General features: G+C 40.6%; 1 protein-coding gene and 1 pseudogene across 3 annotated transcripts in view; one reads left to right on the forward strand and one right to left on the reverse strand.

Moving 5' to 3' along the window:
* Tent4b (terminal nucleotidyltransferase 4B) overlaps positions 1-19836 on the forward strand; it is a 57502-nt gene that overhangs the window by 16828 nt on the left and 20838 nt on the right. For all 3 annotated transcript variants that reach the window (XM_042693428.1, XM_042693427.1, XM_042693429.1), the window contains exon 2: positions 19444-19567. In XM_042693428.1, coding sequence (XP_042549362.1) covers positions 19444-19567 — 124 coding nt within the window. The remainder of the gene's footprint in view (positions 1-19443; positions 19568-19836) is intronic.
* Positions 11546-12464, reverse strand: LOC122119369 (annotated as a pseudogene).

Raw genomic sequence — 19836 nt, forward strand, 5'->3', positions numbered from 1 at the left:
AGTTGTATGGCTGTAGCATAGAACTCTTACCTATGGGGGAGATGTGTTCCAGTATGCTAGGTGGATGTCTGAACCTGCATGTAGTACCTACCAGACTGCATACCACATGTACATAGCTGTAATATAGATTAATTTATGTTAGGCACAGTAAGAAATTAAGACACAAGCCAGTTTTTCAGTCCAAACCTATTCTTGGGTCTGTGTAACCATGTCTTGCAGTAATTGGCTCACTGTCACACATGTCTTGGGATCCTCAGAGTGGGGGCTTTCTTGCTCCACACATTGCCCACATTTGGAACATTTTCTATTCATGTCTTCTACCCACAAATTTAATGTCTTTTCCGTCTTAATGCTTATCATACACTGTAGCTGTAACTACTGCAGTTGGAAGTACAGCAGAAATTAGCATGGGTTCCTTTTTACCCCTTCACAGTTTTGCACTAAAGATAATGTTTTTACCATAGGTATTGGCAAACATCAGCATACTTGTTTTTTTAATTTCCTTAAGCCAAAGACTTTCTACCTTTGTACTTAAAGGATGCATTCAGGGCTTCTCTGAACTTGTATGGTGCTATGACTAAGGAAAATAAGGGCTACTTGGATGTAAGCTCTGCAACAGTGAGTCTGATAACTAGACTACCATGGGTGCGTAGGTGGACAGTGTTTATAGCATGGGTACTCTGGACACAGTTTACGTCTTGCTCCTTCTGGCTGGAGGGTGACGGTACATGATGGCACCAAGCTCCTCAAAATGGTGTATAACTTAAAAACGTTGTGACTTGCTGTGTAATTTATGTGTGATGAGTTATTTCTGGAATTTTCCGTTTAGTATTTTCAAACTGCAGTTGAGGCAACTGAAACCATTGAAAAAGCAAAACTGCAGATGAGATTGCTGCCCCATACTTTCATTTAGCCAGTTTCCTACATAAAGGTTATTTCTTTTTTTGGAGAGGGTACGGGGGGTCCAGTCGTAGGGCCTGAACTCTGGGCCTGGGCACTGTCCCTTAGCTCTTCAGCTCAAGGTTAGCACTGTACCACTTGAGCCACAGCGCCACTTCTGGCTTTTTTCTTTTTGCTTATGTGGTGCTGAGGAATCGAACCCAGGGCCTCATGCATGCAAGGCAAGCGCTCTACCACTGAGCCACCTTCCCAGCTCAAAGGTTATATCTTAATTCACCACTCAGTGACTCTTCTAGTCCATGCTTCCTTTGTGCCACAGCACTTCCTTGAAAAGGGTGTGCATTTAAATGTTTAACAGATCCTGATAACTTGTCCCCCAGACATCCTGTGCTGTAGAGGTGGTGAAGGTAAGCTGGGTACTCAGGCAGATTTGTTGGACTTCACTAATCTTTAAATATTTGAGTTAAGCATATGCAGAGCATATGTCAACTTCCCCCCCCCCCTCAGGTGGTACTGAGGATTGAACTCAGGGTTTCTTGCTCATAAGGCAGATGCTTTACCACTACTACTTTTTTAAATTGTGCAGATATATTTATTTATGTTCTGTGTTCTTTCAGAAACTTAAGTAAAATAGCGAGATTTAAAATTAAAAATGTTGCCCAGTTGTTTCTTATTTAGTGAATGAATTGTTATAATGTTCTTAGGTTATAATGTTCTAACCATAATTTTTTTTTTAATTTAATTTTATTTTATTTGAGAACATACTGTACAGAGGGGTTACAATTACATGGGCAGGATAATGCATACATTTCTTACCAAGCATTGCAGCCTCCTCCTTTGTTTACCCTTCACCTCCCTTCCCAGCCTCCCCCCTCCCCCCCACCCAATCATACCCCCCCCTCCCCCCCCCCCCACCGACATTGTAAAGCTGGTTTTGACATGACATTTTGTACTTCTCATTGTTGCAACAGGTCCACCTGAATCCTTAAACGACTTGTTTGTCCCCGTCTCCTCCACATGTTATACTGACATCAAATATAGTGAAAGCGGGGGTTACACTGTGGGGGAGGGACATACAAAGCAACAAAGAAATAATCTTATAAATGCGTCTAACCATAATTTTACTTCAATCCTAAACAAGGAAATAACCCCCAGATTTATAGCTATACCAATCGGCTAAGTCTTTTTTTTTTTTTGCCTTGGTTATTTTCTAGGTAGGGTCTCACCTTATGCCCAGGTGGGCCTATGCTATACTCCTCCTAATTGTGGTTGAAATAGAGTCTCATGAACTTTTTTATGCTTGGGTTAACCTTGAACCTTGATCCCAGTCTCCAGTCTTTGCCTCCTAGGATTATAGGCCTGAGCCATGGTGCTTGGCAGAATATTTTCTTCTTAGTGCCATAAATATGAGGAGTATTTTGACTGTCTGCAGTCCCATTGTCAGTGTGCTGGGCATTGATTTGGAAATACCATGCTGAATACAATGCTGAATTAGCTTAATGAACAAATTGTGGTAATAAGAATAATTGTGTTAAAACATCAAATGTCAAGAGAAAACTATGTATTCTGTATGTGTGTGTGTGTGTGTGTGTTGTGTACACATGTGTACCTGTGCCTGTGCTTATGCCTGTCTCTGTACTTGGCTTGAAGTAAGCTGTCCCTTAATTTTTTTGCTAAATGCTGGCACTCTACCACTTGAGCCACAACTTAAGTGCACAGGTGTGCACTACTGGAACTTGGTTATTCTGTGTTTTTTTCCCTTATTTTTCTTATTTATTTGTTTGTGCCATTCCTGGAGCTTGAACTCAGGGTCTAAGTGGTAGCTCAAGGCTACCACTCTACTACTTGAGCCACAGCACTGCTTCCAGCTTATTTCTGTTTATGCGGTACTGAGGAATCTCACCCAGGGCTCTGTGCATGCAAGACAAGCAATCTACCACTAGGCCACATTCCCAGCCCTTGTATTTTCTTTGGAGTTTTGCCCTTCATATGTGTTAGAAATGTTAGTGTGTTTAATAGTTTTTCTTCTATATTTGTTCAAGTGACTAAAAGATGACACCAGAAATGACAAGCATTTCATTGTAAAGCATTATTTGTAGTAATCTCTGAATTCGCATTTTTGTCAGTGAAATCAATTTAAAAATAATTTTTAAGTTGTTAAGAGGAATTACTTAAGATCTTTAACTTCAAACCATATAGAGGGGGGAAAATAGGAGACAAGCTCATGAAATGTTTTAATGCTCTCCTAGTGTGCCTTGGCCTTTCACATGTATTTTCATAGTATACACATGCAGCTTTTTTGTAGGTGAATGTGTTTCCTATATGAATATTCACTGCTAAGCATTCCCCTACTGTTTGACTCTCAACTACTTTTTTTTTTTGATCTGTTATAAATAAAGCTGTAGAAACAAAGTGTTTACTTTTTAGCTAGTATCTCCATCTGTGTTGCCCAAAATAAGATTGCTGGGGTTCTTATTGTATGATGCTAGAAAGATTGAGAAAGTTAGCAGTGAAGGGGGGAAATCTAGCATGTAAGATTCCTTGCCCTTTTTCTCCTTTCCATAGATTAGATTTGTTTTAATTATGACTTGGTATAGTGGTCCTGGAATTTTTGCCACATGCATGTGTGTGTGTGTGTGTGTGTGTGTGTGTGCGCGTGTGTGCGCACACGCATGCGCCCCCATCCATGTGTCTGAGTGCATGTGCATGCATGTGCACTGTGCTGCGCTATCATACTTTGAAGTCTTATTAGTGTGTTTTTTGATTTGCTAATTATTTCCTTGAAGGTGAATAATAGTGAAATTTGAACCACTAAATTAGAAAATTATATGTAAGGTGGAAATGTAACTAAGTGATAGAGTGTTTGCCTGGAATGCATGAAGCCCTGGGTTCTAACCTGAGCCTGGCAAAACAATAAAGGTGAGGGATTTAGCAGTGTAGAAGTGGGCTACTGTGTCTTCCAGTGGAGAAGAAACTACCATAACAGGAAATTAATTAATGGTCAAAAGACCTCTTGAGCTTGTGTGGATTCTTTTTTGCTTTTGAGATGGGCTTTTACTTTCTATGTAGTCTAGGCTGGCTTTGAACTTTTGAACCTCTTCCCTCTGCTTCTACCTCTGTTCCCCTCCCTCTCTCAATGCTGTTATTATAGGTGTGTACCATCACTCAGCTTTATGCGGATCCTTTAAGATTATCCTGTGAAACCAGTAGTATCTAGGAGAAAGCTGAGATAGGCAGATACAGATTCATGTATTCTCTAGTAATTTGTGAAGAAGCTGTTGGGCTTCTGCTATTTGATTGTTCTTGCATTAAGGTTCTTCATGCCATAATTAAATGGTCACTCTGGAATTCTTCATACTCCATGGGTCCTAATAAAAAGACGTACAATTATTTTCAGTATTCATAAAGGGGAACAATCTGCCTATTAATCTGCCTATTGAATGACAGGTTGTAAGTAATCCTCCAGTGCACAGCCTTTTTTTTTTTTGGTCAGTCATGGGGCTTGAACTCTGGGCCTGGGCGCTGTCCCTCAGCTCTTCAGCTCAAGGCTAACGCTCTACCACTTGAGCCACAGCGTCATGTCCCACAGGCTTTTTTTATATGTATGTGCTGGTACCAATACTTCATCCTCTGTATAGTTGAATATTACTCCAATTGTTTGAATATGCTGTTTTGTTGATCTGTTTATTGGTTACTCAACATTTAGGTTATTTTCAGTTTTTAAACTATAAATTATTGGCCGTGAATATTCATGTTTAAATGCTTGTGTGAGGTTACAATTTTAGTTTCTCTGGGTAGATAACTATCAATGTCCCCTTCTGATTCTCAGTGCCATTTTCAGTCCTATGTGCTCTCATATTTCCTGTGCCTCCACAGAAATAGTATGTAGGCTTAAGTATAAGAAAAAGACCTAAGCACATGCTGTGTGTGAGACCCAAGGAATGGCTATAGGGTTAAGGAATATCATACGTAAAGTCTAGTTATGACAAAGTAAGCACCAAGGTACAGTCGAGGTTTTTGGTTTCTGAAGGAATTTTTGCACTTTATTAAGGACAGTCTCCAGTTACCTGCAGTGACTATGAATCAGTCTCTCTGTGTTGCTTACTTGCTCACTCTGCATTTACTTCATTCTTTATACTTCTGGTGGGAATTATTATTTCTTTTACTTTCAGATTTAGAGGCAAGTAAAAAATTGTGTTAATAATTGTGACTATAGAGTGAGGGAGGACTGCTGATGATATGATTGACAGGCAGTTCTGTCCATCTCATATCCTGGGTGAGAGGAAGGCAGGGTTGTCCACGATGCTGCAGATGAGTTGGTGCAGGGATGATGAATTCTAAAACATTGCCGTGTGTCAGTGAACTGTGTTCATGGCTTAGGAAAGTTTTAATTCCTGATTATGTAAACTGATTTAGTCATTACTAGTGCTAGAACTTGAACTTGGGTTCTTATGGTCTCACTCAGCTTTCTTGATCATGGACTCTACCACTTGAGCCATGCCTCCAGGTCTAGCCTTTTGCTGGTTAATTGGAAATAGAGTATCTACTGGCTTCAAATCTAGATTCCCCCATGTTCAGCCTCCTGAGTAGATTACAGATGTGAGCCACTAGCACCAGCCCAAATTTTCTTTTTGTTGACTATTTGGATCTTGGTAAAGAGACAGCAATATAAATTTCGCAAATGTGAATTCTTCTTCCTTTTCTTCCCTTTCTCTTCCTGTGTTGCCTGTTTCTTTTTATGTAGGCTTGCACATTTTTATTACACTACTACTCACCCTTCCTTTCTATCCCTGTTTGTCTGCTGTGACCTGTGTTAACATTCGTAAGATGAAGTGTTGTCTGGATTTTTAAACATTAAATAAGTGGTTTAATTCATTTTTTTCCCCTTTGAGTCATACATATATGTATATGGCTGGTTGTGAAGTTTCCTTATTTTTTATTTTTTGGTGCCAATCCTGGGCCTTGAACACAGGGCCTAGTCACTGTCCCTGTGTTCAGGACTACTTCTCTACCGTTTGAGCCACAGGTCCCTTCTTGGTTCTCAGTGCCATTTTCAGCCCTATATGCTCTCATATTTCCTGTGCCTGCATAGTTCCACTTCTGGCTTTTTGGTTTTTAATTGGAGATCAGAGTCTCATGGACATTCCTGCCCAGGCTGGCTTTGAACTATGTATGATTCTTAGATCTTAGCCTCCTGAATAGATAGGGATTATGGGAGTGGCCCACTGGTACCCAGCTTTGCCAAATTTGGATTGTGTTTTCTGGGCAGTTGGAGTCCTATTCAGAAAATAATTACCTGTACTTATAACTACCAGAGTTCTCCCTGTTCTCAGGGTGCTGTCCCTGAGCTCTTCAGCTCCAAGGTGAGCAGTCTCCCACTTGAGCCACACCGCCACTTCCCATTTTCTGGTGGTAAATTGAAGATAAGTGTCTCATGGACTTTTCCTGCTCAGGCTGGCTTTGAACAGCAATCCTCAGATCTCAGCCTCCTTGGTAGCTAGGATTATAGGCCTGAGGCACTGGCTCCTGGCTCTGATTTCTTCTTTTCTTCAGGGTTTTCTCATTGCAGAGGTCTTTCACTTGCTTGTTAATTTGTAGACATTTTATTGTTTTTGAGGCTATTGTGAATGGAATTGTTTTCCTGATTTCTTCTCAATCTGTTCATAGTTGGTATATAGAAAAATGACTTATTTTTTAGTATTGGCTTTGTATCCTGCTTCCTTTCCATTTATCACTTACAGAAGTTTGCTTGGTGTAGTCTGTAGGGTTTGTTAACTTTACAAGATCATATCATCAGCAAATAAGGATAATTTGATTTCTTTTCCCGTTTGAATCCCTTTTATTTCTTTTTTTTCTTACCTTATTTTTCTGGATAGGAATTCTAGTACTATATTGAATCAAGAGTGGGGAGAGTAAATGACTTCAGTGGAAATGATTTCACTTTTATTCCCGTTGAATGTGATGTTGGCTATACATTTGTCACATATAGCCTTTTTAAGTTTAGGTACATTTCTTCTGTGCCTCATTTCTTCAGAGCTTTTTATCAAAAAAAGATGTTGAATTTTTTCAAAGCATCAATTGGTCTTTTTCTTGGTCCTGTTTATATAATGTATTACATTTATTGATTTACATATGTTGAACCATCTTTGCATCCCTAGGATGAAATTCACTTGATCATGTGTATAAAATTTTTTTAAGGTAAACAGTAAATTTATTTGAAAATGAAAGGACAAGCTGGATGCCAGTGGCTCACACTTGTAATCCTAGCTACTTAGGATACTGAGATAAGAGGATCGCAGTTCCAAGCCAGTCAGACCAGGAAAGTCTGTGAAATTCCTTATCTCTAGTTAACCCCCAGAATACCAGAAGTGGCGCTGTGGCTCAAAGTGGTAGAGCACAAGCCTGGAGTGGAAAAATCTCAGGGACATTGCCTAGTCCCCGAGTTCAAACAGAAAAAATGAAAGAACAGCTGTGAAAGTAGTGGACACTAGAGGAGTAGCAAAGAGGAATGCTGTATGTGAATTTTTTGATGTGTTAACTGAATTTGATTCACAAACGTTTTATTGAGAATTTTTAGTATCATTATCTATGATATTGGTCTGTAATTCTCTTTTTTTCCTTTTATCTCTGGAATGAGATAATACCTGCTTCATAGAATTAGTTCAATTGTTTTTTTTTTTTTTTTCTTTCCTTTCTGTTTCATGGAAGTTCTGTTCTTTGAAGGTCTGGTAGAATTCAGCCTTGACACTATCTAGCCCTGGTCTTTATTGAGAGATTCTATTACTGCTTCAATTTCATTGCTTTATCTCTGTTTAAGTAGTTTATATCCCTTTTTTCCCCCCTTGTCTATGTATGGCTTGAACTCAGGACCTGGGGCTGTCTCTGAGCTTTTTTTGCTCAAGGCTAGTGCTCTACCACTTTTGAGCCACAAAACCACTTCCAGCTTTCTAGGGGTTAATTGGAGATAAGAGTTTCACAGACTTTCCTGCCCAGGATGACTTTGAAACTTGTTCCTCAGATCTCAGCCTTCTGAGTAGGATTACAGGTGTGAGCCATCAAAGCCCAGCTTTGGTTCAGCTTTTTGAATGTATGTTTTATTCAGAGTATGTACCCTCATGACCCTTTGGATTTCTTTGTTTTTTTTTTGGGGGGGGGGGGGGTCTGGTCGTAGGGCCTGAACTCTGAGCCTGGGCGCTGTCCCTCAGCTCTTCAGCTCAAGGCTAGCGCTCTACCTCTGTGAGCGCCACTTCCGGCTTTTTTCTTTTTGCTTATGTGGTGCTGAGGAATCGAACCCAGGGCCTCAGGCATGCAAGGCAAGCGCTCTACCAGAGCCTTCTTTTTTTTTTTTTTTTTTAAATATTTTTTATTGTAAAGATATTGTACAGAAGGGTTATGTTATATGAGTAAGGTAATGAGTACATTTTCTATCGAGCAGTGTTACCTCCTCCTTTGTTTTTCCCCTACTATCCCTTCCCTCTCCACCTGCCCAAGTCCTCCCAAGATGTAAAGTTCGTTTTCAACACAGTATTGACCTGTATCCTTGTTTCAGCATTTTGTTATTTCCCTTCCCCTCCCCAAATAAGAAAAATGTATATATAAGATGCAGGTCACCAGAATCAAATACAGTGACAATAGGGGTTATAAAAGGAGGAAGAACATACAAAAGAAACAAAAATAAAATCACATAGTACATTAAAAAACAGCAACAAAGAAAAAACTTCTTGTGTCCCTATCTTGGGGTTCATTTCACTTAGAATCATCTTATATGGCCATATGTATATAGCTTTTGACCTTTTCTGCTTGTCTGGTAAGATTATCTTAGATGTACCCTAGTTATTGCAAATAAGGGAAGCCATGGGACCTGTGTCCTGAATAGGATTACAGGTGTGAGCCACCAAAGCCCAGCTTTGGTTCAGCTTTTTGAGTATATGTTTTCAGAGTATGTACCCTCATGATCCTTTGGATTTCTTTGGTGGTTTTTTTTTTTTTTAATGTGTGTATGATTTTTTTTCTCCCCTTTTTCATCTCTAATTTTATTGTTTTGTATCTCTTAACTCCTTTTGCTCAAATTAACTAGGAGCTTCTTAGTTTTATTTATTTTTTTCAAAGAATCAACTCTTTGTTTCATTGATTCTTTGTATAGTTTGTTTAGTTTCCATTCCTTTTGATTAATGCCCTAATCTTTATTATTTCTTTCTATCTACTACTTTGGGGTTTGGTTTATTCTTGTTCTTTTAGAGGTTTGAGCTACACCACCAAAAGGTTTTACCTTTAAGTGATTTCAGTATCCCAAAGAAAAATATATGAGTTGAGTCCTATCATCTCATACTTTTGATTAAGATAAACAATAAAAGACAAATATACTAGTATTCATTGTTCTAACCCTTAGCCAAAATGGACTTTAAGACTGGCTGCTGGGGCTGGGAATGCAGCTTGATGGTAGAGTGCTTGCCTAGCATACATGAAGCCCTGGGTTCCATTCCTCAGTACCACATACACAGAAAAAGCCAGAAGTGGCACTGTGGCTCAAGTGGTAGAGTGCTAACTTTGAACAAAAGAAGCTCAGGGACAGCCCCCAGGCCCTGAGTTCAAGACCCAGGATGGGCAAAAAGAAAAAAATAAAAGACTGGCTGCTGTGTTGTATAGGTTACAAATTAGTACTTATTACTTTTTCATAGATAAAGCTTCTAGCCTTTAAGAAAGCATAACGGAAAAAGTATTTATTTTCTTCATTTAAAAAGTTATGCTTTTTTTTGTTATTGACTTGTTTGTTCCGATGAGATCTAAAGAAGAAGCAACAATGATACATGTTGCTTGAACTGAAAGGCATAGGAAAACAGAGTTAACATACTCATTAAATCTTAGCATTTTCATTTTTTCCATGAGAGCATCTACTGTGACAAACTGGGGAAAGGCACTTCTCTCATCCTGTCCATTTAAGTATGTTTTCATGGATTTCTGACTGTATGTTGCACACGAAGGCCAACAGTTTATTCAGGACTCCATCTCCATTTTGCTGGAAGTAGGTCTAGAGGATGGTCTTTTCTTGGGTCTTCTTCTCCACTTACTGCTAAGCTGGCATGGGACCCAGCACTGCAGTTTCACTGGCCTTGAACTCTTTCCCTCTGTAGGAGGGACTGTTCTATTTCAGCCTGCGCTGTTGCTTTGGCCTGCTTTAGCCTCCTGTTCTTTCACTTGTGGACCTTAGTCACCTTCTTGGAAGTCCACATTTAGGCCTAAAGCAAATGCTGAATTGACTGCAATGGCTGGTCATGACTGTGGGGACTCAGGCTGAGGTGAGAGACCAAAATTGGTACCATGGGTGCTTGGGTCAGCTATGACCAGTTGAGGTATTTTTAGTCTATTCCTTCAAATTCTTCTAGTCATGGCCCTTTACCCCATTCCAAAGCTGCCTCCAGTATTTTCAGGTATTTGTTACAATAACAACTCTACTTGCAGTGCCAAAATCTGTGTTTGTGAAGGGTCTCCAGGGAAGCAGAACCAGTAGGTACTAGATAGATGTATTAGGAGAACTGGCTCATATGATTATGAAGGCTAAGTATTCCCACAGTAGGATGTTTGCAGCTAAGAGACCCTGGGATGCTGGTACCATGTACCTCCAGTACATGTCTGAAGTTCTCAACTTGGAAAGCTAATGATTTGGCTTGTACTCTGAAATCAAAGGTCTGAGAACTCAGGGTCATTGACATAAGTCCTGGAGTTTAAAGGCCAGAGATGCCCAAGGAGAGCTAGACCTATGTGGTCTTCTTGGTGGTTGTATTCAAGTAAGTAGATTGGTTTCCAGGTTTGGGCCTGCCATTGGTTTTTCTCTGAGTTAGGGGAATGGGTTCTTTTGTTGTTGTTGTTGTTCTGTGCTATCCTGAAGATCTTGCACCTTTTATTTAGCTAGTTTAGCATTTAAAATCATAGTCTGGCATTAATGCTTTGGCACTAGTTCATTAAGGATCTCTCCTACCCTACAGACTTCCATTTTCACATGTGGAGCTTGGATTCTGCTTTCAGTCCTATATATAAATTAAAACCTTTATCCAGTATAAACAATGGGAGGTGACAAAAAATGCAGCATATAAAGTTAAGCTCCCTGTGTATGTAGACATGTCTCCTCCATCAAGCTGTCTTGCATCACAAAGTTCACTGTCTGGTTTAATCAGTAGTATAGATTTGAGTATTCAAAACCATAGCAAGACCTAAGTATGCCACCTCTATATAGGGCCAGGCCACATGAATTACAAATGGACTCAGGAGAGAAAACAAGTGCATCCTGCCTTTGAAGAAAATGCTCCCAACCACAGCTTCTCAATAAAGACCGAAACTACAATAGCTTTTCATACAACGAATCCCATCTCTGTCCCCTGAATTTACACTAATTTTATTCATTAGAAGGGGATTAAAAAACAGACTTAAAGAGCACTTTACAGCATCATTTTTTTCTTCTTCTTCTTATAATAAGTATACACTGCCTTCAGTGTTTGTGGGTCTGGGGAGGGTAAAGAAAAATCATTCAAAAGACTATTCTAGAAAATGTTTTTTGGCAGAAGAGCAGGGATCCAAGTTCAAAAGAAGAGGGTCAGTTGATTGCTTTGTGGCCTCTACAAACTTCCCATGGCTTCTGCGTGGGCCTCAGTCACCATTCCTGAGTAGAGACGGGAAGCAGCTCTGGCCCTGGCTCCTCAGGCTAGTCAGCACCTGCTTTCTTATTGCCCCAAAGTGGCCTTTATACATGATCCCACAACATATTTTCTGTCTTTTCCAATATGTAGATTTTAAAAAGGAAAAAACTGGTGCCCTGTTAGAGCCAGAAGCCATCTTTGTATCTGAGCCCTCATCTGATTGATTACAAGGAGCTCCGGAGGCACTCGAGGTGATACTGTGACATTTAAATTACCTCTGCAGTTTACTGATCTAATTGCTTTTTATTCTGTTTACAGATAGAGTTTTCACTTTCTTTGGTTTCAAGGTAGTCTTCACACTAGAACCTGCTCTGGCATCTACCACATGATTCTAGTTTTTGTTTGTTTTTATCTGACTGGTAATTTCTTCCATCTTTTGAGAAGCAAAACACAGGCATTGCAGATATCTCCAGAATGGGTTTCATGCAGCCCAAAGCAGCTCTGGAAATCCTTTTTTTTTTTTTTTTTTTTTTTTTTTGGTCAGTTGTGGGGCCTGAACTCTGGGCCTGGGTGCTGTCCTTCAGCTCTTCAGCTCAAGGTTTAGCGCTCTACCAGTTGAGCCACAGCTCCACTTCGGCTTTTTCTGCTTATGTGGTGCTGAGGAATCGAACCCAGGGCCTCAGGCATGCAAGGCAAGCACTCTACCACTGAGCCACCTTCCCAGCCCTGGAAATCCTTTTCATAGCATTTACTATTGGTGAATTGAGAACTTGATGACTTAGCTCTGCAAATACAGCAGTCCTCTATAACTGTGGTACATCTTTGCCTTGTGAAAGCCAAACATTTTTTCTTCTAGGTAAAAGTCTTCCACAAGCAGCCAGTCCATGTGCAATCACGTCCCAAGGTGCAGCCTGCACTGCCCAGGCCAAACCTCCCTGCAAGCACTTGCTCCCCCACTGCCAACTGCCTTGTCTAGTCATAAATCTTGTAACTAATAATTAACTTCTTAAAAAAATTTCCCCCTCTTGTCTCTACCCACAAGTTGCATAGTTCAGTTTTTTACCAAGTGTACATTGAATGCAATGACTACCTTTGCTCTCCCTTTCTTCTTCCATTCCTGTGTGCTACCCTCTTTTCTTCTCCTCCCCAAAAGTTTAGATTTCCTAGTAACTTTTTTCTTTTATTATAGATGTTCAAATCAGAGAACAAGTGCTCTTTGAACAAAATGAAGTGCTCTTCAGGAGCTAGAAGTAGTTTCCCAAAGTCCAGATAAGGAGTAAAAAAGGATCTCTTGTCACATCATGCAGCTTTCAAAACACCAGAACTATAAACTCTTTTCTTTTGGAGAAACTTCTTAGCTCTTGACAAGGTTATATTGAACTGCATTGAGACTGAGAGAGTGGTAAGGTAGTCAGAATGAGCTGCTAGCAGAGCCCAAGTTTAGACTCCAGGAGGAGTGATGCTGGGCAGTTTGCACATGCATGATGATGGCTTTGAGCTGTGAAAACCAAATGAGGGCTTTATTGTGTCTGCTGCAGTAATGTAGCATTTTTTTTTTTTATCATTATTAACATTTTAGCATTTAGAGAGGAAAGTTTTGTTTTGGGTCCGGTTGTGGGGCCTGAACTCTGGGCATGGGCACTGTCCCTCAGCTCTTCAGCTCAAGGCTAGCGCTCAACCACTTGAGCCACAGCACCACTTCCGGCTTTTTTTTTCTTTTTGCTTATGTGGTGCTGGGGAATCGAACCCAGGGCCTCATGCATGCAAGGCAAGCGCTCTACCACTGAGCCACCTTCCCAGCCCCAAGAGGAAAGTTTTGTAAAACTCAGTTTTTATTTTTTAATTAGTAAAAACTGAGTGAGATAATTATAGAGCCTCTTAAAAATTATCAATTTGTTTATAAGAGCTTCCAAAATATGTTTATTTACATTAAAAATAACATATACATTGAAAAATTGGTAATTATCTAGTAGCTATCTTACTTTATACATAGGTCTCAGGCTGTTTTCAGGGACAAGGCGCCTTTAGTGATTGTCTTTACAAGGTTGATGAATAAGCATTGTTGTGGTAAAGTGCTGTATGACCTGCTGCATTACTGTTATGGAATTACTTGGAGTAGAAGAAATAGTGTAGAGGGGCTGGGAAGGTGGCTCAGTGGTAGAGCGCTTGCCTTGCATGCCTGAGGCCCTGGGTTCGATTCCTCAGCACCACATAAGCAAAAAGAAAAAAGCCGGAAGTGGCGCTGTGGCTCAAGTGGTAGAGCGCTAGCCTTGAGCTGAAGAGCTGAGGGAAAGCGCCCAGGCCCAGAGTTCAGGCCCCACGACCGGACCCAAAAAAAAAAAAAAAAGAAAGAAATAATGTAGAACTTAATACTTCTTACATTAGATGTGCTTGCTAATGACTTCTGTGGATAGCAGATTTTAAGAGAAATGGATAAATGACACAAATGAATCTTAAGAGAAGATAGATTTGGTCTGATTTAATATAAGCCAGGACACAATATTTTATAATTTTATAATCACAGAATAGGGGGTAATCTTCAGTGTTTTAAATCTTACATAGTTCCAGAAAACATAATGTCTTCCTGTAATCCCTGATTGGTTGATCAATTAAAGTATTATGTAGATTGCTACTTTATTTTGTTTGCTATCAAAGGCTATGTGTGTCAAGCAGGAGATTCAGGAAAACACTGCTGGGGCAGCTCATAACTCCTGGACTATTAAGTTACCATTTGCTACTCTTATTGAATCCCTACAGAATCCCTACAGAAACTGATCCAAATTGTGGTTCTCGTTGTAGGGGAGGGGTGTCAGGCATGAGGAGAGGAAGCACTTGCCCCACTAGACCTAGTAACTGGAGATTCTAGCTCATGCTCTTTTAACTACTGAGGTAATTCCAGATTAATATTTCATTGAAATGAGTTGAAACTGCACAAGAATGAGGAGAATCGAATAAAATTAACTTTCTTCACTCATGTGGAGATTGAGGAAGGACCCTTAGACATTTCTGTGGGACAGTTTGTCAACATCTTTCTAGTGCTGGGCATTTTAGGAGCATTGATCAAAGCTCTCCATGTCCTTTCACCTAGTCATCCTGCAGATTTGTTCTTAGAAACAAATTGGAGTTGCTTTAACAGATGCATGTGTAGAGCAAAAATTGGAAGCAACTTGAATGCTTGACAGGGATTACTGACAGAATTATAGTGCATTCATATTTAGAGTAATAGACAAGCATTAAGAAACTGACATTTGTCATTTCAGATGACTTTGCACAGTGACCACCCCCTGACTTAAAATGATAGGTATACAATTACAGTTCTTTGCAGATGTTTGGCTGAGTCACCACTGTTGGTATATATGTTATTAGGGATTTTTTTTTTTTTTTGGTTTATGATTTACCAAATTTGGTAAATTTATGTTTTTTTGTTGATAGTTTTTAAAAAGTGTAGTCAACCTAGGCTTACATACATTGTTTTTTGTATATGTATAAATAGTTTTTTTGTATATCATTTTTTATTTTTTGGAGATGGAACTGAGGGCCTTGCTCTGGCAAGCATTTAGCCACAAAGCTATATCCTTAGCCTTTGTTTAACCTTTTAATATTTTGAGCAAAAGGAGCCCAAGGACAGCACCCAGGCCCAGAGTTCAAGCCCCTTTACTGGCCAAAAAACAAACAAAACAAAACAAAACAAAACAGAACACCTCTGGCCAAATGTGGGGTCTCTCCCATATACCATTTAGGTGTTGTACACCTGTCAGTCCTGCATCAGAAAGCAGTCCAGTGTCCTTGAATTTAGATCAGTTCATACTACTGAACTGGAGACCACACCTGATCCCACATGGACTGAGCTATACTTCCTCTTCTAGTGTCAAGCCCCAGGTTCTTTTATCCTTGCTTCTCAGCAGGTCATCTCTGACTTAGGGTCCCACGATCCCTTCTTTCGCTTCAGCTAATTGGCTAAAACAACTCACAAAACTTAGGAAAACAAGTCTAAAAGATATACAAATAAATCAGGTCTGGGAATGTGACTTAGTGGTATTGTGCTTGCCTTAGCATGCATGAAGCTCTGGGTTTGATCAGTACCACATAGACAGAAAAAGCTGGAAGTGGTGCTGTGGCTCAAGTGGTAGAGCGCTAGCCTTGAGCAAAAGAAGCTCAGAGGTGGTGCCCAGGACCTGAGTTCAAGCCTCAGGACTGGGGAGGTGAGGGGGAGAAGATATACAAATAAAAATTACCCAGACGGAGAGGAGCATACATACAACAAGGTTGGGAAAGGACTCCGGCTCTGGAGCTCCTGTCCCTGAGGAGGTAGGATGTACCATCCAGCATGTGGGTATTTGTCCATCTTGTCCATCTTCCCTGGAGTCCCCAATGTCCTCCAGTCCACAAGCTCTTTGAACCCAGTCCTTAAAAAAAATTTTTTTGTGTGTGTGTAAGCATGGTTAAGATAGGAGTTGTTTATGGTCAGGCAAGTCAACCTTTGGCACCTTTCTCCTTCCCTCCAGGTCCTAGTGTGGGGTTGAAAGTCCCAACATTCTGTTCCTATCCCCATCCCAGAGCTACCTATAGGGGCTTGTCAGCTAAGCCAGTCATTAACATAGACAGAAACTCTCAGTGCTTGTATGATTGCCAGAAACTTTAGGAGTTGTATGCCAAGAAATGGGGACAAAGACCAAGTACGTATTGCAGTGTCACAGAGCAGTGTTTTATTTGTGTGTGAAGTTGGCAGAATCATAGTATCTTACAACTTCATTTGACTAAGTATGAAGCTGGGCTGAACTTTTGGGATTAGGTACGTAGTGTTCAGCAGAATTTACTAGTTAATCTCACTGGGTTGTGACCCAAACATGGGAGAAATTGAGGTTTTTTTGTTCAGATTTGGATGGTTTCAGAGTCATAAAGTTACATCAACATGTGAAAGCAACCTTACACAGTTTCTCTGGTTCCTGTCCTTTATTTAGTCTTCATGGTACTCGTGTGTGCCAGCCTACTACTGCTCCAGAAACAATTTAATTCCTGCTGTGTTCTGTTAGCATCTAGATAAGCACTGTTGGAAGCAGACTACATGATAATGTCCTTGTAACAGCTCAAAACTGTTCAAAAACTGGAGTATTCAAGTCCATTACCTGTATGTTTTACATATAGATAATTACATTTAGGGAGAGTGAGGTTTGTGTTTGGTTTAAGAGGACTTAGCAGGCCTGAGAGAGGGTCTCCAGCTCATTAATAGTTCTACTCCCTCCATCTTTGCTTACTTCCTTTCCCGTATGGTGGATATACTTCAATAAAAGAAATAGCCAGGCATGATGGCACAAGCCAGAAATCCCAGAACTCAGGAGACAGAGGCAGAAGGATTCAGAATTTGATCTAGCCTGGGTTAAAACCTCCAGAGGCTCTGTCTGAAAAATCCAAGGTCTGGGACATAGCTCATTCATTGATAGTGTAGTAGCATAACATGCACAAGGCTCTGGGTTCAATCTGTAGCACCACAGGGGAAACAAATTAAAATAGAAAAATAATCAATGGGACATTTTTTCCCTCAGCTTTTAGGGTACTGTATGTTTTGGAAGAGAAGGGGTACTGAGGATAGAACCCATTGCTAGGGCCTTACACATGCTAGGCAAGCACTCTACCACTGTCCTTAGAGCATTCCTGTGTTAAGAAATTATTTTAAAATCTGTAAATTTAACCCCAAATAAATGTGCTGGTAGAAAGCCTAATCCCCAGTATGGAAATCCCTTTTATTTGCTGCATGGTCATGTGGTTTCTTTGTTTACACCTGTAAGGTCTTGAGTCTCCTTGCCTGCAAGGCAAGCACTTCCACTCTGAGCAGTTTCTCTGTCCCCTTGGAACCTGCCTGTAGTGGAACTTGCCCACTGTACCTGTCACAAAACAGTTTTAGATGAGTTTTCCTCTTGAAATTACTCAGGGCATGAGTTCTGGGTAGGTAAGCTGTTTCATCCTAGGACTGACTGAGTAGATGCACTCAGTTGAGTTTTAGAGAATGGATCCTACTCAGTTTCTTATAACTGAAACACTAGTTAGAAGTTGGACTAAATTTCTCTCTCTCTCTCTCCCTCTCCCTCCCCCCCCCTTTCTTTTTTGTCATCCTGGGGCTTGGACACAGGGCTTGGACACTGTTCCTGAGCTTCTTTTGCTCAAGGCTTAGCACTGTACCACTTGAACCACAGCGCCCCTTCCAGCTTTTTCTGTCTATGTGGTACTGAGGAATTGAGCCTAGGGCTTCATGCATGCTAGGCAAGCACTCTACCACTAAGCCATTTCCAGCCCTGGACTAAATTTCTTTCGACTTTATTTGAAGAAGAAAATGTATGAGAACACCTTTGTAGATTGCAGCCAAATTTGTTACCTTCTCCCACTGATAGAATGCAAATATTCTATAGAGGTCTGCTTTACAAACAAACTGATCCTTCATAGCAGGCTGTTTCTGAAGCAAAGAAACAAGCTGTTTGTTTTGCTGTTTACTTGTGGTCCTCACTCCTGCTGTCAGTCCTTGCCAAAGCACAATGCCCACTCTCCACTTTCTCACAGCTTTTCTTTTACTGTTGTCTGTGACCTTTTCTCCTGCCAAGTACCATTGGATATTTGTAACATAACTTGTGGTCCATACAAAACTGTCGATATAAGAAGACAGCCTCAGGCAGCTGACTAGAAGCATACATGTCTTTCCCATTGTGTACCAAATGAGTTAACAGGTCTTTTTTTTTTTTTTTTTTTTTTTGTCAATTGTGGGGTCTGGGCGCTGTTACCGAGCTCTTCAGCTCAAGGTGAGCGCTCTACCACTTGGGCCACAGAATCATTTCCAGCATTTTCTGCTTATGTGGTGCTGAGGAATCGAACCCAGAACCTCATGCATGCAAAGCAAGCACTCTACCACTGAGCCACCTTCCCAGCCCAAGTTAACAGGTCTTATTTGGCCTTCAAACCACCATTCCTGCACCCTGTAAGGAATCTGGTAAACCTTGGGAGCCTTTCCAATAAAACGGCCTTGGAACACTGGAAGCTAGAGACTCTATGGCCCCCAGAAGTATACCAAGGAAAAGTTGGCTCTCCTGAGATTTCTTTTTTGATTTGCCTGTAGAACTCTTGAGTTTAAAAACCTATGTCTCACTCAGAACACCCTCACCTACCTGCCATTCTTTTCCAAGCACTACTGGGGCTCACTTACTGGCTGGCTGGTTCATTTGACACTTAATTCATTAAGCAACAAAAGACAAACTGTTTTGCTCACTGAGAGGAAGGGACTTTGGAGGATCAGTGTCACCCTCGGGAAGTTGCCTATGCCCTTTGGGTTCAGTGCCTTTTTGCTTTGTGTTCGCTGGACTGTGAGTATAAAGGTAGAAACCAGGGCCTGTGGTGTTTTGTTTTTGTTTTGTTTTTTCCTGTTAATCACTACTGATCAGTAAGTGTTCAGCACAGGATCTCCCCCCTCCTCTCTCCTTTTGTACTAGGGCTTGAACTCAGGGCCTGTCACTGTCTCTTAGCTTATTTGTTTAAGGCTAGTGCTCTAGCACTTGAGCCATAGCTTCACTCTTGATTTTTTTTTCTGGTTAATTGGAGGTAAGAGTCTCACAGACTTTCCTGCCCAGGCTAGCTTTAAACTGTGATCCTTAGATTTCAGCCTCCTGCCTGAGTAGCCAGGATTACATTTGTGAGCCACCGGCACCCAGCTACACAGGGAATTTCCTAATAGTTATTTGGGCTTTTTTGATTAAATTACCTATATTTCCATTTTAGCTTAGTATTAATTATAGCATTAAAATAAGGTAACAGTCTGTGAACATAAGGTTATTATTAGCTGAAAGCTATTGTAAGACTTAGAGAAGGTTACTTACAGAACAGACTTATTAGCTTGGCCTTGCTCATGTTAACTTTTTTCCTTTTTCTTTAGTCTGCATGAAGAAATCAGTGATTTTTATGAATACATGTCTCCAAGGCCAGAAGAGGAGAAGATGAGGATGGAGGTGGTGAACAGGATTGAGAGTGTGATTAAGGAGCTCTGGCCCAGCGCTGATGTAAGTACCGGCCCCAGAGCCAGGGATCTGGGGACATCCCCTACCCTGGATGGAGGCTTGACTATTGCAGTTTCATGCAGTGTGATCTCACATGCAATATATGTGCTTTTGTAGAACTAGTGTCTAGTTAAATTTTAAAGGCAAACAATTTTATGCAGTTTTTAGAATTATTTAATTACTCGACTCATTTCTCTACTTCACCACCAGGTGCTGAATAGCAACTATAAACATGAACTGAATTTAGGAATCATCAGTGTCAGGTGTGGTAG

Source organism: Dipodomys spectabilis, unplaced genomic scaffold (genome assembly GCF_019054845.1).
Source record: "Dipodomys spectabilis isolate Male_0828 unplaced genomic scaffold, ASM1905484v1 ptg000165l, whole genome shotgun sequence".
Lineage (NCBI taxonomy): Eukaryota > Metazoa > Chordata > Mammalia > Rodentia > Heteromyidae > Dipodomys > Dipodomys spectabilis.